This window comes from Bufo gargarizans, chromosome 3 (genome assembly GCF_014858855.1).
Source record: "Bufo gargarizans isolate SCDJY-AF-19 chromosome 3, ASM1485885v1, whole genome shotgun sequence".
In the NCBI taxonomy this organism is placed as follows: domain Eukaryota; kingdom Metazoa; phylum Chordata; class Amphibia; order Anura; family Bufonidae; genus Bufo; species Bufo gargarizans.
In genome coordinates this window covers 286,728,260-286,752,675 of record NC_058082.1, presented here as the reverse complement: position 1 = coordinate 286,752,675, position 24,416 = coordinate 286,728,260, and the positions used below count along the sequence as shown (strand labels likewise).

Genomic DNA, 24,416 nt, shown 5'->3' with positions numbered 1-24,416 from the left:
TACGGAAATGGAATGCACACAGAGTACCTCCCGTTTTTTCTGCGGACCCATTGAAATTAATACGGTCCGCAAAAAGAACGGAAATGGAAGGAAAATAGTAATACGATCGTGTGCAAGAGGCCTTATATTGTATGGAAGATGTATTTTTGCTATTGCCCTGTGTTATGTAGCATTTCTTTATTGGATTGCTTTCGTCTTGTTGCCTGTGCTTGTATACACAGCAGGTTTTGCTACCATCCGATTGAGAATAGCGGGTTGTAATAATAATAATCTTTATGCAAGTTATTATTATTGGATCAGTTGGATTCAATCCTTGTTTGACCTCCTTTATCACTTCTTTATATGCTCTTTTAGCTCTGCAGTAATAATATGTACAATCCTAATATTAAGGATCACAAGGCTTTATTTTCTGGAAGGGAATTATTTTTTCTTCAAATTAGATTTGTGAAATTCCAGATATGACTTGGTTAGGGATGTGTCTATCAATTTATTGGATTTTAATCACATAATCACCTATATCTGAATATATATTTTTTTTCTTTTTACAAAAAATGGGTACATGGTTTTCTGGATATGATTTCTTTGACATCACTCCGTGTATTTTACTTCCTGTCCTGACTCTTAAAGGGGCTGTCTCACTTCAGCAAATGGCATTTATTATGTAGGGAAAGTTAATACAAGGCACTTACTAATGTATTGTGATTGTCCATATTTAGTGTTGAGCGAACTTCTGTTTTAAGTTCGGCGTCTAAAATTCGGCTTCCGGTTAGCGGAGAATCCCGATATGGATTCCGAATACAGTTGTGGTCCGTGGTAGCGGAATCAATAATGGCCGATTATTGATTCCGCTACCACGGACCACAACGGAATTCGGAATCCATATCGGGATTCTCCGCTAACCGGAAGCCGAACTTTAGACGCCGAACTTAAAACAGAAGTTCGCTCAACACTATCCATATTGCCTCCTTTGCTGGCTTCATTTTTAAATTACATTATACACTGCTCATATTCAGGGGTTACGGGATCTGTGGTGCAGCGCAGATGCAAGGTTGGACGAGAACTGCTCCACAAGCATGCCTATGCGCGCTCCCACGGTCCTAGCCTTTTTATTTTTACAGGCCTTCAATTCAGACCTGTTTTTGTGAAGCTAGGACCAGGCTATATTTACTTGAACAAACACAGACTTTATTTCTTTTGTTTTAAATGCGTATTCTACCTTTTTATGTGTATTTTTATGTTTTATGTATGCATTGGCATGACAACCTTTTATAGCATAATATAAGGTTTTTATAGTTTATTTATGCAAAAGACATGCATAAAGGTCTGTATGCAATGACCCGAAATGCATAGACGCTGTTGTCTGTTTGTATGGCTTTTTATCTTTTTGCTTAAATAAACTACGGGTTTTTATGGTAGCTAGATTTCTCCATATTTTTGGGTGCTGTATGTTTGGTTGAGTAGAAGTATCTAAGGGTCTTAATGCTGCCTCCAGAATACTACCTATTGTATGGGTTGCTTTATGAAGACAATCCATACCCATATGGCCCCATAGGTTCTTGGATGACGAGCAACAACAGAGAGCAGCTTACAAGATCCCCTCCCTTTCTGGCGGGTTCAAGGTGTACTTGTATTACATGGATGGCCACCCGTCTATATGGTCACCATGTCATTTCCTCTGCAGTATCTTTAGTGGCCATGGCTTTCCCTGGCAAAATTGGCTGTTTTCAGGGGTGCCAGAAGCAGGATCCACAAAGGTCAATAGATTGCCGCCATTGCCACATTCTGTAAGGGTTGCCCATATAATTAGAAATCCCCTTTTAAACATTCATCTGAATGAGGTCTAGCACTGTAGTGCTAGTGTTGCCATTGCAAACTGAATACTTTACATTGATCGTTGTGTCTCGAAACACATGATTTGGGTATAACATGTTAGTACATAAAACACTACAAATTGTGGCAATGTATGCGAATTTCAGGTTCAGCCGGTCCATGTGTTTAGTTTACACCCTGTAACTAGATAAACGTGTTGAGAGTCCATGATAGCTAGTTGTCTGTGTAGGTTTTCGTAGAAGTTTTGCGTGTTCCCCCCCCCACTTAAAAAAATATAAAATCACGAGGGGAAAAGTAAATGTTCACTGTTTGGGTACAGATATATCCATGTACGCATTGTCATAAATAATTCAGTCCTTAGGCCCATAACAAAATGTGACTACAGATGAATAACTTAGCGCTCAAAGTCGGCTTCATGTAGAGTGTCATTACATTAGATGACTACACTGAAAGCTAATATTTATTTTTTGCTCTTGTTCTGATAAGTGTTTCTTCAAAGAGCTTTAAGAAAAACTTCAGCAGAAATGTTTATTTGCTTTTATAGAGCACCATAGGCTATTATTAAAGTAGTACTCTCAAAAAAAAACTTTTATTCTCTGACCTGTTAGAAAGTTACATGATGTAAATTGTAGTGAAGGTAATTTTCATACAGTGATTGTATTTGTGAGTTATAACCTCCCTTCTGATCCTCAGCTGTGCCATGTGACTAACACTTTGATCTCCAACTGACACAAGACAGGAAGTCAGTTACTTCTCTATTCATTCCTATGAGACTGACATTGAGCCTCCCATAGGAATACATAGAGAAACTGGCTTCCTGCCCAAACATAAAATGCTGTTACTTAGAGAGTCAGAGTGCTGGTCACATGAAACAGCTGAGGAGCAGAAGGGAGGGAATAGCACACAAATAAAGACACTGGTGAGAAGATTACATTCACTACAATTTACATCATGCAACTTTATAACAGTTCAGAGAATAAACATTGTTTGTGGGAGTTCTACTTTAAAGGATCTGTATGCATTGAGGATGCTGTGCCATTTATGTATTGTGTGCCATCCGTCTTGGCTTCTCCTTCCCCTCTTCTACATTCCCCATCATGCCTCTGGCTTTTCAGAGACAGGGGGTGAAGTCTCATGACACTGCTTTTGCTTTAGGCCTCTTGCACACGGCCATAGTGCTCCCGTGGCTGTATAGCAGGCCACATACGGCGGTTCCGCAATAGACGGGGCACAGGCCCTGTGCATTCCGCATCACGGATGCTGACCTATTCACTTTAATGGGTCTGCAAATCTGGAGATGCGGTGCGGAATGGAAACACTGAACGGAACCCCCCACGAAAGCACTACGGAGTGCTTCCGTGGTGTTCCGTTCCGTGCTTCCGTTGCGCAAAAAAATAGAACTTGTTCTATATTTCTGCAGAACGGATGGATCGCAGACCCCATTCAAGTGAATGGGTCCGCGATCCGCATGCGTCTGCCCCACGGTCGGTACCCGTGCATTGCGGATTGTAATTTGAGGTCTGCAGCACAGGCACTGAGCCCTTACTCTGAGTCCTATCCAGGGGCAGTTAGTGATAGATCAGTGGTATGAAACCGCTGTCTGTAACTCACACTGCAGTATCGTGGTGTATTCCTATGCGATGCAGCTTCACACTGTTCTAAACACTAAAGGCTCATGCACAGAAATGTATTTTGTTTTCGTGTGCGTTTTTTTTTTTTTTTTTTTTGCGGACCGTATGCGGAACCATTCATTTCAATGGGTCTGCAAAAAAATGGAAGTTACTCCATGTGCATTCCGTTTCCACAAAAAGATAGAACATGTTCTATTATTGTTTGCATTATGGACAAGGATAGGACTATTCTATTAGGGGGCAGCTGTTCCTTTCCGCAAAATACGGAATGCACGCGGACGTCATCCATATTTTTTGTGCATCTGTTTTCTGCGGACAGCAAAATACATACATTCATGTGCATGAGCCCTAAATCTGATCAGTGGGGATTTGACTCCTGGCACAATCACTGATCAGCTGTTTGAAGAGGCCATGGTGCTTCAGTGAGCGCTGCAGCCTTTTCCTAGGCCAATGAATGTCACATTCATTGTCCACATGTGCTGTGCTGAGTAGGGTTGTCACGATATCAAAATTTTGATTCGATTTCGATACCATAAAAACGTATTGTGATACTTGATACCATTCGATACCACGCAAAAAAAAAAAACAAAAAAAAAAAAAAAAGCCACGTGTATTCCACATTTTGTGGAACATCCTGCCCATAATCGAACAGTCCTATCTTATTTTTAGGGGGGACAAGGTGACCAAAAAAATGGCAAATCGCGCATTTTTTTTTCTTCTCTTACGGCGTTCACCGCATAGGAGATTTTTAAAAATATTTTAATAGTTTAGACTTTTCAGATGTGGCGATATGTAATATGTTTGTTTATTTATTAATTGTTTATATATTTTATATGTAAAATTGGGAAAGGGGGTGATTTATACTTAATTTTTTTATTTATTTATTTATTTATTTATTTATTTTTTTTTTTTTTTTTTATAACTATTTCCCCCCTTAGGGGCTAGAACCTGGGATCTTTTAATCCCTTGTCCTATTCACCCTGATAGAGCTATCTCTGCTGCCCTGGGCTTTGTGCACACAGCAGCAGGGAGCTGACTATGGCAGTCAGGGCTTCAGTAGCGTCCTGGCTGCCATGGTAACCGATCAGAGCCCCAGGATTGCACAGCTGGGGCTCCAATCAGAAGCTGCCACTGCCACCAAGGAATGAAGACGAGGGGACCCTAGTGCCACCAATGACTTTAATACCGGGGTGGTTGGGGGGGGGGGGGGGGGCGCACTGCGCCACCAATGTTTTTAATACTGGGGGGGCGCACTGCGCCACCAATTAAGATGAGATAAAATAATAAGCAGCACCTGAGGGGTTAACTGCCGTTGATCTTTCATAGAGGTCGGGTGCTGGCTATGTGACTGCTGCCAGCACCTGCCACCTGTATTTTTATGGAACGTCAGTTATCTTCATTGGTGGCGCAGTGGCCACAGCCCCTCTCCCACCTCTCCTGTCATTGGTGCTCAGCAGAGGTACAGTGGGGAGGGAGAGACTGCTTCCTTCTCCACTGTGCTGCTGAGGGAACATGGCGTGCGCTGAGATCAGCGAGTGCCATGTTCTGTGATAGTAGTGCAGCCTAGTATCCATCGGTAAAAGGAAAATCTCGGTATGGAATCGATACCGGTACAAAAGTATCAATTGGGTATCGATAATTCAATACTCTGTGCTACCCTAGTGCTGAGTGAATGGGCCTGGGCTGCAGTACCATGCACAACTGCTGTACACTGTATGGTGCTGTGATTGTATGCTGTGAAGAGGCGGCAGTGCTCACTGTTCAAACAGCTGATCAGTGATGGTGCTTGGAGTCAGACCCCACGATAATGTCTTGATAACCTCTCCTGAAGATAAGTCATCCATATTGTATTACCGAATAACCCCTTTAATGATGAAATTTCCTATTTTTCACATTTTATGTTAAAAAAATGCAGCAATAATATTTAGGTAAAGGCAGATTATTGGAAAATGTTAATTTGTATTATTTGTTACACTTTATATATTCCATGTGATAACAGTATATTTTGAATCAAGTGGCTCATTTTATTATTTATTTTATTTTATTATAGTGACGGATGTAGAACTAAAGAGGCTGAGAGATGCTTTCAAACGAACCTGTGGTGGCCCTTCATATTACATGAGTCAGCAGTGCTTCATCAGGGAGGTGTTAGGAGATGGAGTTCCTCCAAAAGTTGCAGAGGTAAGATATTGTTCTCTTATTGTAACTTTTTCTGTGTTCTCAATTTCCCATCTGTTTAGACTGGATTATTAAAGGCATCTTTAGATCTCTTTAACACGAGCAAGTTTTCTCTCTGGATGCAATGCGTGGTGTGAACACATAGCATCTAGACCGAATCCTGACCCATTCATTTCCATTGGTCTGTGAACATGATCATTGTTTATCGCTGATCATCCAGGAAAAATCACAGCATGTTCTATATTGTGCATTTTTCCCACAACCCTGGTCCTATAGACCTGAATATGGCTTGCATGAAAAACGGAAGGCATCTGGATGAAACGTGTTTTTCACGGATAGTTGCTTTCATCGAAAACAGATTTCATATGCGTAGAAAAAACTGAAACTTTGAATGCAATCGCAGACAAAGTTAATAAACTTGTGTGAAAAACCAACCGTTTTTTTCCCTGAACAGACCCTGACTCAGTCCGTATAGCTCGTGTGAAATAAGCCTTATGCCAGTGAATGAGCTTTCATAGGAATGCTCCTTCCAAATAACTGTCAAAAGGAAGGCCTCTTTCACACGAGCGAGTTTTCCTCACGGGTGCGATGCTTGATGTGAACTGAATCCTGACCCATTCATTTAAAAAAACGCAGCATGTTCTATATTCTGAGTTTTTCACGCAGCCCAGGCCCCATAGAAGTGAATGGGGCTTCAGTGAAAAACGCAGTGATCCGGAAGCAAGTGCGGATGTAATACGTTTTTCACTGATGGTTGCTAAGAGATGTTGTTTGTAAACCTTCATTATTTTTTTTATCATGCTCGTGAAAAACGCATCAAAACGCATTGCACCTGCGTGGAAAAAACTGAACGCAATTGCAGACAAAACTGACTGAACTCGCTTGCAAAATGGAACGCATCCGGACCTAATCCGTCATGCTCGTGTGAAAGAGGCCTAAAGGTGCTTCCAATGAACGAGCAGACGCTTGTTCATTGGATGAAAGCATCGCGGGTGCGGTCGCCTAATTCATCCTTACTGGACATCAGATTATGGGCTCTAAATAGGGATCTGCTGCACAGAAACAATGCATCTGTATGGGGACCGACGAACAATTACTGCCTGTAAATGGTTACTGCCTGTAAATGCGGTTCTTGCCTCCTGTAATGAGCAAGCAATTAGGGGAAACAAATGGTTCATTTCCCATAATTGCCTGCATTATTGGCCCATGTAAAGGGTCCTTTAGGCCCCTTTCACACAAGCGGGTGCAGTGCGTGAAGTGAACGTATAGCACCCGCACTGTAGCTTCAGTTAACTTTTGATATGTTATATGGACATATCAGAATTTTAGATTGGTGGGGATTTGAGCGCAGAGATCCTCACCAATCTCTAGAATGAGGGGAGAGAAGCACTCGCTTAGCACTCTCTCCTCGTTGAGCGAGACGGACCCATACACTTTCTATTGCGTCTTTCTCGATCCCCGTCCTTCAGTTAGGAGAGAGAACTCGCTAAGTGAGTGCATTTCTTCACTCATTCTAGAGATCGATGGAGGTCTCAGTGCTTAGTCCCCCACCATTCAAAACTGTTTCATGTCCCTATAAAAATGTAAAGTTTATTGGAAGTACAGTGCCCCTTTTAAGAAATAAGTTTTCTAAATACATGACATTGAAAATGGTAAAAAACAAACAAAAAAATACTATATATATTTTTTTTTAAGACGTGCATATTAAAATGATCCAACCCTCCGTTTAGGTGATCCTGGCATGACTAATGTCTTCCCACAAACCTCCATGGCAGCATAGAGTCCCAGAACGTGAGATTTCACAGCTTCTACTGCATTATCGAAAACTGCTCTGTTAATGCTCATTGATCGATAACAGCTGCATTAATGTAGTGGATAGCTCTCTTTTAGACTGGGCATTGAAATCTCCCTGCCATGGATTGCAGCAGGGAGATGGTGGAGATGTCAGAATCACTTGACCAGGAAATTCATACCCAAACCCTTCAAGGTTACATGTCATCTGCATACAACATGTACATTTTATAAAAACAAATTTACTAAATATTTACAAAAATATTTTTTTCTTAAAGGAGTTGTCCGGTCTAGCAGTCTCTGTGGTTCTAACAAGTGGCCCATAAAAAAAACCTCAAAACACTTGCCTATCATTACTCCACAGGTTACCAGAAAGGGCAGTTTTTATTAAAAAAAAACCTCTGAGAACCCCTTTAAGGGCTCTGGCACACGAGCGGATGCCATGCGTGGAATCCGCTTCGTGAAAGACAGCCAAGTCCCGTTCCGGACAGCAGAGATACGGAGCAGTAACATGACTGATAATGCTCCGTGCCCCTCTGTGACCTCTTTACTACGAAATCAGCAGAGACAACTTTATCTCACTGTGATTTTGTAGTAAAAAGGTCACAAAGAGGCAAAGAGCATTATCAATCATGTTACTGCTCCGTGTCTCTGCTGTCCGGAACAGGGCTTGGCTCTTTTTTACGCAGCGGATTACCAGCACGGGATCCACTCGTGTGAAAGAGCTCTAAGCCTGGCTTAAGCTGGTAAAAGTGTACATCAATTTGAGATTACAAATTAGTAATTTTTTTCTATGGTTTTCAGCTGCTCACCTTATCCTGTGTCTCTATTTTATATACTTCCTTGGATCTGCTAAATAATGGACAACCGTTTACTTTAGTGGTTAAAGAGGTTTCCAGGAAGATATGCATTACTCACCTTACAGATCCCCTTCTGATGCTGCTCTGTTCCTGCTGCTCTCCTCTTCCTGGCTTGCCACACAGGAAATGGTTTGCAATAGCAACACAGCCAATCGCTAGCCTCAGTGGTGACCCCTCCAACCATTGATTGGCTGAGGAGACTTTGCAAGCCACCTTCCTTGTGTAGAGCTGGGAGCAGGAAATGGAGTGCAGCAGGACCAGAGCATTGTCGGAACGGCAGCATGGGGGATCAGTGAGTTAAGTAATGCTTAATTTAATAAAAATCTTAATGGTTTTATATATTATATTGTCTTCCTGGAAAATCTCTTTTTAAAGCGTACCTAACCTTTCAACAAACAAACACTATTTCTGGCCACTATATGACTTGTAACTGCCATTTCAGCATTTTCCTCATCTGCAGGCTCTTTCTTTAGTTTTAAAAAGAGGTAAAATGGGCACTCATATATCTAGATCACAAGGTAGGCAATAGATCTAGATATATGAGTGCCCATTTTACTTCTTTTTAATACTATTGTTCTTGGTGATTGGGTACAACATCTATTTTGGTGCACCTTGCCATCCCAAACCAGAGGTGAGCCGTCCTTTATCCCTTTATTACTCTTTCTTTAGTTTGCAGTTCTCTCTGAGCTGGTGAGAGAAGACTAGCTCCTGTATACTGCACACAGAAAGTAGAGGAGAGTCCACTTCATAACTTTCTTGGTTCACTTAGAAGCAGGTCTAGACTTATAGAGGATATGGCAGAGAAGTAATTGACTGTACTGATGGGAATAAAGCACTTGGGCTGAGACAGAAACTGTCTAATTAGCCATGAGGTCTCTCTGGGTGTGTGTCTCACTAATTTCCTGCTCACTCCTCTCCCCTTAGGGCTATTTCACACGAGCGGATGCCGTGCGTGACCTTCGCTCCGTGAAAGAGTGCCAAGACCCGCTGCAGACTGCAGAGGCACGGAGCATTAACATGACTGATAATGCTCCGTGCCTCTCTGTGATCTCTTTACTACAAAATCACGGTGACAACTTTATCTCACTGTGATTTCGTAGTAAAGAGATCACAGAGAGGCACGGAGCATTATCAGTCATGTTAATGCTCCGTGCTTCTGCAGTCCGCATCGGGTCTTGGCTGTCATTCATAGAGCGGATGTCACGCACGGCATCCGCTCGTGTGAAACAGCCCTTAGACTTGGATGGGATCATGTAATCTGATCCTTCAGTGAGCAGACATCCCTTCTGGTCTCACCAGGACAGATTTCTCATAAATTTCAGAGTCGGTCATTTTAGAAAATGGGAGAGCAGAAGAAACACCTGATAACTCGAGAACAAGGAATTTTTCTCTCATAACATATACCACAAAGTTTCGTATGTCGCTTGTACTATTGATTTATTGATTTCACACAAAGTTGTATGAAAAGTTAGTGACCATTTAAATGGATTAACAATTAATGAGTTACCAAGTGTAAATCAACTGCTTTGGAATAAATATGGTTGTTTCGTTGAATATTACAAATACAGTAATATGGACCATTGTTTAGTGATCTGCAAAGCAAATGGGAGATTATTCAACAGTCCAGAAATCTTATTTTAGCGTGCAAAATACATGTGCGTTTTGCTTGTTCTCAGATTAAAAGTTCTAATTGAACTTGTGAACAGCAGCTCATTGTCTAGTTCTCAGTGCAGCAGCTTGTTGTATTCCCAGCTTCCTAGGCTAGTCAATCTGCTCCTGCTTTGTCTGCTCTTCTGAGCATCTAGTACAGAATAAGAACCACCATTTTGATGATTTATTTCTTTGTTCGCTACATATTAACCAGGATATTACTGAAATAAAAAAAACTACAGCACATCCCCCGTGGAGCTCTGCAGACGCTCTTTATGTTCCTATGGATGCTTTAATTGAATGCATTTATCTCACAAATGCATTCAATGCAAGTTTGTCACACGTTGAGTTGGCTGAAAGGGGACAGCAGAGGCAATGACAAATGAAATTTTAAATATTAGTATTGCTATCATTATTACCTTGTAAACTATTGTCCCATCATTGTCATTTCTTTTTTTTTGTCAAATTAGTGCTTTATTTTCTTTTTTTTATTGTACATTATGTACAATAGTTATTGTTTTTATATTCAGACAAATTTGAGACCCATTTACCATACTTAAAATTACATACTAAATAGTTTTCCAGGAGTCCAGTATGAAAGGGGTTTCCGAGATTTTGACATTGGTGGCCTATCCTCAGGATAGATTATCAGTATCAGATGGTTTGGGGGATGACTCCTAGCACCTCCGCTGATAAGCTGTTTGAAGAGACCACGGTGTTCCAGTGAGTAACGAAGCCTCTTCCTAGGTCAGTGACGTCACGTTTGTCAGTCACATTAAGTGCAATGGGACTGAGCCGTAATGCTATGCACAGCCACTATTAAATAAACGGCGCTGTGCTTGGTAAACTGTGAGCAGGCTGCGGTACTCACTGGGGGACAGCGGTCTACCTAAACAGCTGATCAGTCGGGTGCTAGAAGTCAGACCCCCCCCCAATCTGATATTGATGACCTATCCTTACGCCATCAATGTTAAACACCCGGCAACCCCTATAATGGCCTATCCTCCGTTTAGGTCATTAATATCAGGTCGGCTCTTGACACCCAACTGATCAGCTGTTTGAAAAGGCTGTGGTGTTCCGATGAGTGCCACAGTCGCTTCCTAGTCAAGTGACATCACAATTGGACACATGGCCTATTTGCAGCTCAGTCCTATTCAAGTGAATGGTCCTGGGCTCCAGTATCAAGCACAGCCGCTATACAATGTACAGCGTTGTGCTTGTTATGCTGTGAGGAGGAAGCGGAACATCACAGCCTCTTCAAATAGCTGATAGGAGAAGATTCAGGAAGTTGGACCCCCCACCAATGAGATTGATGACCCATCAAGGCGTAGAATTGATTCTGAAGCACAATTATTTTTCCCTTGATTCTGAGTACTATCTACAAATCGGAGGCACAGCCATGGGCACCAGGTTCGCCCCCAGCTATGCGAACCTATTCATGTCACAATCGGAGGTTGAGCATATACAACAACGACTGGGGACGGACCTGGTGCTATGGAAGCGGTATATTGATGATGTTGTCTTTGTCTGGCAAAAAGGAGAATCTGAGCTACAAAGATTTTTAGAAGAGATAAATGAGAATCAGATTAATTTGCACTTCTCAGCCCATACAAGTAAAATTGAGATAGAATTCATAGACCTAAACATTAAAGTAGAGAACGATAGACTGACATGCTGCACTTTCCAGAAACCAATAGCAAGAAATAGTTTTATTCTATACACCAGTTTCCACCTTCGTAGGTGGCTGGAAAACATTCCAGACAGCCAATTCAGACGGTTAACGCGAGATTGCACTAATGAGCACAGATTCGAACAGGAAGCAGAAACATTAAAAGAACAATTCATTGAAAAAGAATACCCTTTAACTAAATAGAAACGTCTTTGGCAAAAGTACGGAAGTTAAATAGAAACTCCTTTTTTAAAGAAAAAACAGAAAATAAGGCCATAATACAAACTGAGAAAACCCCAATTATTATATTACCTTTCAACGCACAACACAAGACAATCAAAAGGATTATTAAAACACATTGGCATCACATCCAAAAAGATAAATGAATAGGCCCCCCCATCTCTACGAAACCACATATTATATACACAAGAGCCCCAAATTTAGGTCTGAAGGTTGCCCCATCTTTGAAAACGCACAATAAAAAACTAAAATTCTCGTTAAACACATGGAAAAAATTAAAAGGATTTTACAAGTGCAACCAATGTTGCAACTGCAAACTAACTTCCTTCAAGAGGAAAACAGAAAAAGTACATTCAACAACCACTTCCCTAGAATATGAAATAAGAGTTCCTAACCTGCAGCAGCACAAATGTAATATATATCATACAATGCCCCTGCAAAAAACAATATATTGGCAGGACAAAAAGAAGTTTAAAAAAAAACGAATATCAGAACAAATAATATCAAGAAAGGTTTTGAAAAACATTCCCTTTCCAAACATTTTAAAACACACCATAATCCAGATCCCACAGGCCTAACCTTTGCAGCCCTAGAGAAAATAGAAACAGACTGAAGAGGAGGAAACCATATAGCCAAGATGTCTCGCATCTTGAATCAAAATTCATATTTAACTTCAACACACTCATACCAGAAGGCTTAAATGCCGATTTTGAACTCTTTGGCTTTTTATAACAACAATGGAGTAGTTGCCTCCGTTCGACTGGGAGTAGGCGTCCAACTGATTTACCAGCACCCCCTACTCCCACTCGATACGAGGCCACCACCCCTCCTTCACCTAGCCAGAAAGACCTAGTTGAATCACTTCATATAAAGCTTCTGGAATTTGTCCCTAAAGAGACCATTGCATGTAAAACACTTACCACTACATCATGCAGAACACACCGTCGCTATATGGCGACAATTTCTTTCTTCAGCCATATACAGCAATGTCAAACTGTCCTTTCACCTGTATAAACATTTTTTTATACTTTATAAAGGAGGACTTAAGCACTATCTTACATAGATATCCCCTATAAAGTACACACACATATATATATATATTCACAGACACCATGTTTAAAAGAAGTAGAAACCTAAAAAGACGTTCTTCATATTGTCCATTTACGTCTAACACAAGTTTCCCCACACATATAAACAACATTGATTTTCACGATACCCTCTTTGATGTCACCTTGTCTTATTCACACTTCCTCACTAAAGGAATCACTTTTAGATATATTATTATATAAATATTCAATAATAAAAAATTTCTCATACAAAAATTTCCCCTATAAAAGGCTCTGGAAAAAAAATCTTGACATGGAAAATATTCAAGAACACTAGGTGCAAACTATATATAAAAAACGCACCAACAATACAACAAACGCAGCATTACCGCATAAGCGATTTAACAAAAAAATAATTTTAAATAAATAATTTTTTCAATTAAACACTATAATATTGACCTTGTGCAATCACAAAACCAATTTGCTATACCCCTCAATTAAAAGAAGAAAATTAAAGCTGGATAAAGAAGAAATAACACATCTATATGACGAGATCCAGCCCATAGAACACATCTAGGACATAGTACACACTCAAACACCTTTAGACACATAGTGCAAACTACACACAAAAAATGCATATATAAAAAACGCAGTGGCACCACATAAGTGGTACAATTATATATACTTTTTATCTAAATGGTACAATATTGATTTCCCCTAATATAAAGCCTGTGCTTTACGATACAAATTAAAATAAAAGAAAAAAGAAAAACTAATATTATGTGTCCTACTACATCTACAAAGTAAAATCTAATCTATGGAATATACGCAAGACATGGAACCCACTCAGGAATACAAATGGATAAATTATACATAAAAAGCGCACCAGCGATACCGCTCAAACAACACAATTGTGTAATCCTATTCAACTTTCCTCCTCTGTATCCAAATATGATACTATTGATATTCATGCAATTATAAAGTTGGTTCTCTACACCATATAATTAAGAAAAAGAAAAAGAAGACTATTATTATGTGATCTGCTGTATCCACGCAATAGAATCCAGTCCAGATTTTCAATGACAACCAGATACAGGGTAAAAAAAACCAGCCCAATGACAGATAGCGGGTAACCACTGATGGAGGAGGCCGTTTAGACCCCCGAAACACGTATGGTGATTAAAGCATAAATAAATCTGCAGCAAAATCACTGGGGGAATACGACAATTGAACATCTTGGAAGCGCTTCCAATTATAACCTTCCCTAAAAACTGCTAACAGTGAGCGCAGACCAGTTCGAGACACGTGGGACGCCAGACAGAAATGTGACATCATACACACGTGGGACGCGGAAGGAGAAAACTTCAAAGTCCTGAAAGGCACATCAGCAGCTACAACCAGCGAAACCATCGGAGAAGGTAAATGCAGTCAGGGTGCGAGCCTTGATATCGCGTGGGACGCCACACTAGGCTTAGCACCGGACTCGCATACTAATACCCTGTTAATAACAATGACTGGTATACAACTTAAAGTAAGGCAACAATAGACTATTAACCCTCTAACCAGCGAACTTACTGCATTGAAAGCCATCTGGGGCTCATCAGCAGTCTCACCACTTTAGAGATTACAAAGTGACACTTTATGACCGATTTTTCTATTGGGGGATTGGATTCATGGATAGCTATATATGGTGGAAATGATCCACATTATCCTGAGGATAGGCCACCAGTAATGAACTGTCAGAAAACCCTTTAACCTTTCATAATACATTAACATATTGGAACATAAAGTGGGGGGAGAGGGATAATATTCATTTCATTATTCTTTATTGTCTACATCAGGCTTAAGAAGCATGTAATGGTTTAGCATTTGACATCATTGGTTGCAGTTTTTTGTGATGGGTAAGACTACTGTGACACTTGCGGTAACAGGGTCCGGCAGGCTATTCTGGCAGGGGAACAGCCTGCCAGATCCATGCTAACGCTATCCCACCGTGCCGCCGGAAGTCCGCTCCGGCCCCATTCATAGAGTCTGTAGACCAGATTTACTAATGTTCTGCATCAAACATCTAGGGTTTTACCCTTTTTTCTGATATCTTTAGGATTAGTAAATCTGGGCCTAGGTTTTTGGATGAAGCAGATATCTTTTGGCTAGTCAAATTTTCTCCATTGTCTTGATGCAATGTCCAAGCAGTAGCTAGTTTGGTCCGCTCCAAAGAGTTTTTTACTTTATCCTGATCCCAGGATCCCTCTCCCTTCAGCACACCTGCCTGGATAAAGAGGGGTGAAGGGAACAGATGATGCACAGAATAAGATTGCCTCCGTAGGATACACCTCAAGCCACATTAGTTCAGTTTTAATGGTTGTTGTATCACAGGGGTTCATTTCCTGGTATGGTTCACTCAAAGTACCAAGTGGTGGCTTGGAATTAATTATGGATTGTAGTTTTATCATGAGGTGGTAGAATTTGAATAATTGGCCTCCCTGTCTAACAAATGAGTTGCGCTTTAGCCTCTGAGGCATTAATTGAATCCATTCTTAATAGATACCGTAAGTTAACTTTTTCATATGTAGATGGAATGTTGGCCGCTCTTCTCCAGCCATCTTTGTACTATGGTTTTACGTGCGGCTTCTGAAATACAAAAGCGGAATCTCTTCTGTAGTGGAGGAATTCTGGCACCATCTAGTTCACATGGGCCCAGCTGGGAGTGAGAATAGTTTTTTGGAGATAAATGTTTATTTGCAGAGAATGGTATTTCTTGCCAGAAGGAATGGATGATTGGGCATGCCCAGAGACATTGGCACAAATCTAAGTGTGCCCATTAGAAAATGTCTGTGTGGGCATGTATCTTCTCTGCAATACTTTTAAAAACATTACCCGGTAGGAAACTGATGGCATGTATTTCAGTGCCCTAATTAGGCTATGAAGTATTTTGCTAGGTGTATGGTAAAGGAAAAGAAAATGTGCCACCAAAAATTTGATCTTCCAGTTAAAACCAGATAGTGACACATATCCTATTTATCTCATTTGGTTTTTTTTTGTTTCTTTTTTTCAGATTGCATTTTTTTTTTAACTCTATTTCTTGGACATGATTATGGGTGCAGCCATATGCCTGAGCCGTTCTTAAAAGCATTTACAGCATTAAAAAATTTGCTATATGGCAGCCACATGAGTCACAATAGTCAGGAGGGGACCTCATTGACTTCTATAGGAGATTTTTCTAGGCATGCTCTGTGCCCTGTGCATAGGTCATTGTACAAGGAAGGAATAGATAAGTAAAAAAGTAGTCATATTTGGTATTGTCGTGTCCGTAACAACCTGCTCTATAAAAATACCTCATGATCTAGCCTGTCAGATGAACATTGTAAATAACAAAAAATAAAAACGGTGCTAAAACAGCTATTTTTTGTTACCTTGCCTCATAAAAAGTGTAATATAGAGCAACCAAAAATCATATGTACCCTAAAATAGTACCAACAAAACTGCCACCTTATCCCGTTGTATCCAAAATGGGATATTTTTTGGGAGTTTCTACTCTAGGGGTGCATCAGGGGGTATTCAAATGTGACACGGCAACTTAAAATTATCCCAGTAAAATCTGCCCTCCAAAAACCATATTGCATTCCTTTCCTTCTGTGCCCTGCCGTGTGCCCGTACAGCAGTTTACGACCACATATGGGGTGTTTCTGTAAACTGCAGAATCAGGGTAATAAATATAGAGTTTTGTTTGGCTGTTAACCCTTGCTATGTTACTGGAAAAAAGGATTAAAATGGATATCTACCAAAAAAGTTAAATTCTGAAAGTTTATCTACATTTTCCTTTAATTCTTGTGGATCACCTAAAGGGTTAAGAAAGTTTGTAAAATCAGTTTTGAATACCTTGGGGGGTGTAGTTTCTAAAATGGGGCAATTTATGGGTGGTTTCTTTTATGTAAGCCTCCACAAAGTGACTTCAGACCTGAATTGGTCCTTAAAAAGTGGGTTTAGGAAATATTCTGAAAACATTTCAAGGTTTGCTTCTAAGCCTTCTAACTAGGGATTTACCGATATTATCGGTCAATATTCATGATTTTCAAAGTTATCGGCATCTAACCTTGCCGATATAGCGATAATGCTTCCAGTGCTACTTTTATGAGAAAACATGGCGCTTGGCACGCGCTGCCATGTTCGGTGGCCAGAGTCAGTAGAGAAGGTGGGAGAGATGGACGGAGGGAATCCCCCTATTATGCGACTGCCGCAGAGCCCAATAAAATGAGCGGGCTCTGAAGCTGCCCGCACCACTGCCACCAATGAATGTCTGGCTAATATTAAAGCAGGAGGGGGGGCAGGGAAGGGTTTACCGCTGCGCCGTCTCAGCTAGTTTGCTCGGCTACTGTGCCACCAATGATAATTTTAATACAAATACAGGAGGTGGGTGTCGGCAGTACCTGTGTCTGTATTAAAGGTAATTTTTATTGGTGCCCCCCCCCCCCCCCCCCCCCCAGTATTAAAGTCATTGGTGGCAGTGGCCACAGCCCCCTGCCCCAACCTAAGTAATTTCATTGGTGGCAGTGGCAGTTCTGATCGGAGCCCCAGCAGTGTAATCATGGCAGCCAGGACGCTACTGAAGCCATGGCTGCCATGGTAAGCTCCCTGCTGCTGTGTGTACTATGCACAGGGCATCAGGGACAGTGTAAGATCCTATTCACCCTAATAGAGCTCTATTAGGGTGAATAGGGAATATCGGTATAAGCTATCGGCGTGAAAGTTCACAGGTTATCTGTATCGGCTCTAAAAATATCTATATCTGTCGATCCCTACTTCTAACGTCCCCCCAAAAATATAAAAAATGTCATTTAGAAAATGATCCAAACATAAAGTAGGCATATGGGAAATGTAAAGTAATAACTATTATGAGGTATCACTATCTGTTTTAACCACCTCCGGACCGCCTAACGCAGATGTGCGGTCCGGAGGTGGCAGCGCTGCGCAGAGTCACGCATATACGCGTCATCTCGCGAGACGCGAGATGACGCGAATATGCGCCCGCGCATGCGCAGTTCGCGCCGGCATTTCGTACAGGAGTATTTCGTCAGCAACCTGCCAGCCGCGATCATTGGCTGGCAGGTTGCTGATTTTTAAAAAATCCAATCAGAGAGCCGAATAACAGATCATATTTGTAAATATGATCTGTTATATGGCTGCCTGCTCCTCTGCTGGTTCTTTTCGTCGGTTGGATCCAGCAGAGGAGCAGGCTTCACAGTGAGTACACTAAACACTACACTTTAGCCCCAGATCACCCCCCTGAACCCCAATTAACCCTTTGTTCACCCCTTTGATCGCCCCTGTCAATCACAAGTGAAAAGAAAAAAGTGATCAGTGCAAACTGTCACTTTTTTTTTTCACTGGTATTGACCGTTAGGTTTCAGTATAGTTTAGGCCCCTTGGTTAGGTAGTTTAGGGATCGGTTAGCGCCCAGCCCAACGCACTGCAGTCTGTTATTCGCTGATTAGCGTATCGCTAATCAGCATTTGTACTTTTATAGTATCTGGAAGTGATCAAAACTGATCACGGTCAGATCTATAATAGTACTAGTGTCACTTTAGTTCTCCCTCCACCCAAAACGCAGTGTTTGCCCGATCAGGCCTGATCGCTCGCCCACACGTGCGTTCGCCCACACCCGCCCCACCGCAGTGCCAAAAAAAAAATTTTTTTTTGATCGCTGCACATTCACTTTACACGCACTGCGGCGATAAAAAAATCAGTTCTGATGTGTAAAAAATGTCCTGTGAAATCCGAAAGGTGCACTTTGGAATATGTGCCCCTTTGCCCACCTTGGCAGCAAAAAAGTGTGACACATCTGGTATCGCCGTACTCAGGAGAAGTTGGGTAATGTGTTTTGGGGTGTCATTTTACATATACCCATGCTGGGTGAGAAAAATATCTTGGTCAAATGCCAACTTTGTATAAAAAATGGGAAAAGTTGTCTTTTGCCAAGATATTTCTCTCACCCAGCATGGTTATATGTAAAATGACACCCCAAAACACATTCCCCAACTTCTCCTGAGTACGGCGATACCAGATGTGTGACACTTTTTTGCTGCCAAGGTGGGCAAAGGGGCACATATTCCAAAGTGCACCTTTTGGATTTCACCGGTCATTTTTTACACATTTTGATTGCAAAGTACTTCTCACACATTTGGGCCCCTAAATTTCCAGGGCAGTATAACTACCCCACAAGTGACCCCATTTTGGAAAGAAGACACCCCAAGGTATTCTGTGAGGGGCATGGTGAGTTCCTAGAATTTTTTATTTTTTGTCGCAAGTTAGTGGAATATGAGACTTTGTAAGAAAAAATAAATAAAATAAAATAATCATCATTTTCCGCTAACTTGTGACAAAAAAATAAAAAGTTCTATGAACTCACTATGCCCATCAGCGAATACCTTAGGGTGTCTACTTTCCGAAATGGGGTCATTTGTGGGGTTTTTCTACTGTCTGGGCATTGTAGAACCTCAGGAAACATGACAGGTGCTCAGAAAATCAGAGCTGTTTCAAAAAGCGGAAATTCACATTTTTGTACCATAGTGTGTAAACGCTATAACTTTTACCCAAACCATTTTTTTTTTGCCCAAATATATTTTTTTTATCAAAGACATGTAGAACAATAAATTTGGCGAAAAATTTATATATGGATGTCGTTTTTTTTGCAAAATTTTACAGCTGAAAGTGAAAAATGTAATTTTTTTGCAAAAAAATCGTTACATTTTGATTAATAACAAAAAAAGTAAAAATGTCAGCAGCAATAAAATACCACCAAATGAAAGCTCTATTAGTGAGAAGAAAAGGAGGTAAAATTCATTTGGGTGGTAAGTTGCATGACCGAGCGATAAACGGTGAAAGGAGTGTAGTGCCGAAGTGTAAAAAGTGCTCTGGTCATGAAGGGGGTTTCAGCTAGCGGGGCTGAAGTGGTTAAAAGCAGAGAAATTGAAATTTTGAATTTTTTTTGTAAATTTGCTTTTTTTTTATAAATAAAAATGAAATATTTTGACTCATATTTACCACTGTCATGAAGTACAATATGTGACGAGAAAACAATTTCAGAATGGCTTGGATAATTTTAAAACGTCTTAAAGGGAACCAGTCACCTCCCAAAACCATCCCAAGTCGCCTGCGGAACCTGCGTGTAGCCAGCAGTGTGTTTCTGATGATGCCTTTCTTTCTGAAGACAGATGCAGCAAAAGTACTAAAAACGTTGTTTTATCCCCTGCCGGAGCTCTTCTCCACACATGCCTGAAGTCAAGGAGGCAGCGGCCTCCGTGCTTCAAGTCAAGGTAACCACACCCCCTTCCCCTTCGCTGTGACTGACAGCCGGCAGTTCGGCTGGCTTTGCCGAACTCTCTGCATAAGCGCTGTCAGTCACAGCGAAAGAAGGGGCAGGGAAGGGGGTGTGGTTACCTTGACTTGAAGCACGGAGGCCGCTGCCTCCTTGACTTCAGGCATGTGTGGAGAAGAGCTCCGGCAGGGGATAAAATAATGTTTTTAGTACTTTTGCTGCATCTGTCTTCAGGAAGAAAGGCAACATCAGAAACACACTGCTGGCGGCTTGGGATGGTTTTGGGAGGTGACGGGTTCCCTTTAAAGTTATCACCATATAAAGTGACACATGTCAGATTTGCAAAAAGTGGCCGGGTCCTTAAGGTGAAAAATGGCAGGGTCCTAAAGGGGTTAAATAACTCTGTTTACATCCATATTTACAATGACAGGGCAGATTTAGTTTTCTTTCACTTAAATCCTATTTTTCAGTGCTTTCTTTTATGCAGGTCCATGCAAGTTGAAATCTGGGCAAACGATGAATTATGAACGTAGTCATATCATTTTAGTGCGGTACATAAACTTACTCCCAGTTTTATTGCATTTCTATATCATTTTTGAATTAAAACTAAATTTCAATTTACGCTTCAAACATTGGGGGATGTAATTTATCGATAGGAGCACGTGCATTGCATGAGACATTGCCAGGTTTTTGTCAGCACGTTTATTCACATTTTTTCACTTTTTCGCAGTTGCTTAGATGACAAAATTCTGCGGCTAAATATATCTGGATTCTTAAACTCCTTCATCGTGACCTTGTGGCAGTTGCCTGCAGTAGAAGAGGGTGGCAGCCACCATCATGTGTCTTATGATGTTTGTATTGTTAATGACAGTTGTTTATTAGCAAGTGGATATTTAAGGAGGGAGGACTTCTCCAACAGACGGCGTGTTCCCTGGCAGATAGGGAGAAATATTAGAAATCTGTAACTAGGACAGGCAGGAAATGGAACGTTGTATAATTAATTAAAGGCACTTCTCACGGGTCGACTGATCGGGCAATTATCTGAAATGAACTGTTCAGTCCTGATAATTACCTTCTCATCAGAGGGTGAAAGCGGCATTTACATGCAGCAATCATCTCCTCTTTATAGGGACAAGCAGTTGCCACTGCTGGGGGTAGATGCATATATAGCCTATTCTATACGGACAACCCCGGTCCATATGCCCTTTTAGCATATATGCATGTAATGAAGCCAGTGCCTCACTTGGTACCTCTTCTGTATGTCAGAGTGGAGAGCTGCTCTGTATCAGTTGCGTACATGCATTACACAGATGGCCATCATCTGAATAGCGGCCATTGCTATACTTATCCGGATTGACGCTGCCCTGGTAGCTTTTTTTTTTTTTTTTTCTCCTACTATCATATAGGGGCCTATATGGATCAAAGAAAAGACAATTCTACAATTTTCCTCTTTTGAACTTGTGCTGCTGTTACAGTAACATTTATATTCTGGATTAATCCTGTGGTGCTTTAATCTTTCTAAATATCATTTGTCTGTAAGCGATTCATCATGTATTGAGTGATAGACAGCACAGACTGCAGAAATCCAGCTGCTTATCCTTAAAGAGGACCCGTGCGCTATCCTGACATGTCTGTCTCACTAAATACACATACAGGGAGTACAGAATTATTAGGCAAATGAGTATTTTGACCACATCATCCTCTTTATGCATGTTGTCTTACTCCAAGCTGTATAGGCTTGAAAGCCTACTACCAATTAAGCATATTAGGTGATGTGCATCTCTGTAATGAGAAGGGGTGTGGTCTAATGACATCAACACCCTATATCAGGTGTGCATAATTATTAGGCAACTTCCTTTCCTTTGGCAAAATGGGTCAAAAGAAGGACTTGAAAAGGCAAACATAGTGAGATATCTTGCAGAGGGATGCAGCACTCTTAAAATTGCAAAGCTTCTGAAGCGTGATCATCGAACAATCAAGCGTTTCATTCAAAATAGTCAACAGGGTCGCAAGAAGCGTGTGGAAAAACCAAGGCGCAAAATAACTGCCCATGAACTGAGAAAAGTCAGTGCAGCTGCCGAGATGCCACTTGCCACCAGTTTGGCCATATTTCAGAGCTGCAACATCACTGGAGTGCCCAAAAGCACAAGGTGTGCAATACTCAGAGACATGGCCAAGGTAAGAAAGGCTGAAAGACGACCACCACTGAACAAGACACACAAGCTGAAACGTCAAGACTGGGCCAAGAAATATCTCAAGACTGATTTTTCAAAGGTTTTATGGACTGATGAAATGAGAGTGAGTCTTGATGGGCCAGATGGATGGGCCCGTGGCTGGATTGGTAAAGGGCAGAGAGCTCCAGTCCGACTCAGACGCCAGCAAGGTGGAGGTGGAGTACTGGTTTGGGCTGGTATCATCAAAGATGAGCTTGTGGGGCCTTTTCCGGTTGAGGATGGAGTCAAGCTCAACTCCCAGTCCTACTGCCAGTTTCTGGAAGACACCTTCTTCAAGCAGTGGTACAGGAAGAAGTCTGCATCCTTCAAGAAAAACATGATTTTCATGCAGGACAATGATCCATCACACGCGTCCAAGTACTCCACAGCGTGGCTGGCGAGAAAGGGTATAAAAGAAGAAAATCTAATGACATGGCCTCCTTGTTCATCTGATCTGAACCCCATTGAGAACCTGTGGTCCATCATCAAATGTGAGATTTACAAGGAGGGAAAACAGTACACCTCTCTGAACAGTGTCTGGGAGGCTGTGGTTGCTGCTGCACGCAATGTTGATGGTGAACAGATCAAAACACTGACAGAATCCATGGATGGCAGGCTTTTGAGTGTCCTTGCAAAGAAAGGTGGCTATATTGGTCACTGATTTGTTTTTGTTTTGTTTTTGAATGTCAGAAATGTATATTTGTGAATGTTGAGATGTTATATTGGTTTCACTGGTAAAAATAAATAATTGAAATGGGTATATATTAGTTTTTTGTTAAGTTGCCTAATAATTATGCACAGTAATAGTCACCTGCACACACAGATATCCCCCTAAAATAGCTAAAACTAAAAACAAACTAAAAACTACTTCCAAAAATATTCAGCTTTGATATTAATGAGTTTTTTGGGTTCATTGAGAACATGGTGGTTGTTCAATAATAAAATTAATCCTCAAAAATACAACTTGCCTAATAATTCTGCACTCCCTGTATTGTCCATGAAGTAACAATTCTGGTTCATGTGTGTTTTTTTTTTTGTTTTTTTGTTTTTTTTTAAATAACATTTTGTGCCTTTCCCCTATTATTCCTCCTAGACATTTATGAATAAATTGACAACTGGGTGGTACCATTCCTGCCCTGTTTGACTCCTCCAGTACTGATTGGAGTGTATCAATACCCCTCCTTCCCAAACAGGTATCGCCCAGTTGTCAATTTATACATTTCTAGAAGGAACAACAGACAAACGGCATAAGACATTTTAGGAATAGATGCTACAGAATTGTTATTTTATAGGGAATAAAAGTATTCACTAAACCAGTGGTCTTCTTTGAAAGGAACCTGTCATGTGGATATTTGATTATAATCTAACTAATTATATACAATCATTAACTACAAAAAAGTGCCTTAGATGTAGTCCCTTACTGGTGTGACAGATGGTTACCTCATAATATACACACAAAGATGCTGCATGCCAATGAGCTGATTTGAGTCCAGCGTGATGTCAGTGAGTCCAGCGTTTTTTTAATTAACAGCTATAGCCACTCCCCTGCCCTCCTGCTGCTGATTCATATGGAAAATAACTGTCAATCAGCAGCAGGTAGGCGGGGAGAGTCAGGAGCTCATGAATATTCAGGACTCATCATTATGAGCTGGAGCTTTTCAATACAAGATGTTGGCAGATTGACTGGGTCAATTAAAGAAAGTAACCCAGCATTTTGCTAAGAGAATCATTCACTTATTTATGTTGCCCTTAGTTAGGACACCATAAAACTGGTGACAGGTTCCCTTTAAGCCCGTTTCCAGTATCAGGGCCCATTCACACAACCGTATTTTTCTTTCTGCAGTCCTCAATTTTGCAGTTGGGATGTGGACGCATTTATTTCAATGTGCGGATGCAGACAGCACATATTCTTGTCTGTTTTGCGGACAAGAGAAGTCATTTCTATCATAGGCAAGAGGTTCTAATCTGCAAAATGCGAAATGTACACAGCTGG

General features: G+C 41.0%; 1 protein-coding gene across 2 annotated transcripts in view; it reads left to right on the top strand.

Annotated features, from left to right (window-relative positions):
- USP32 (ubiquitin specific peptidase 32) overlaps positions 1-24,416 on the top strand; it is a 240,770-nt gene that overhangs the window by 57,508 nt on the left and 158,846 nt on the right. For both annotated transcript variants that reach the window (XM_044286239.1, XM_044286238.1), the window contains exon 2: positions 5,512-5,642. In XM_044286239.1, the coding sequence (XP_044142174.1) occupies positions 5,512-5,642 (131 nt within the window). The remainder of the gene's footprint in view (positions 1-5,511; positions 5,643-24,416) is intronic.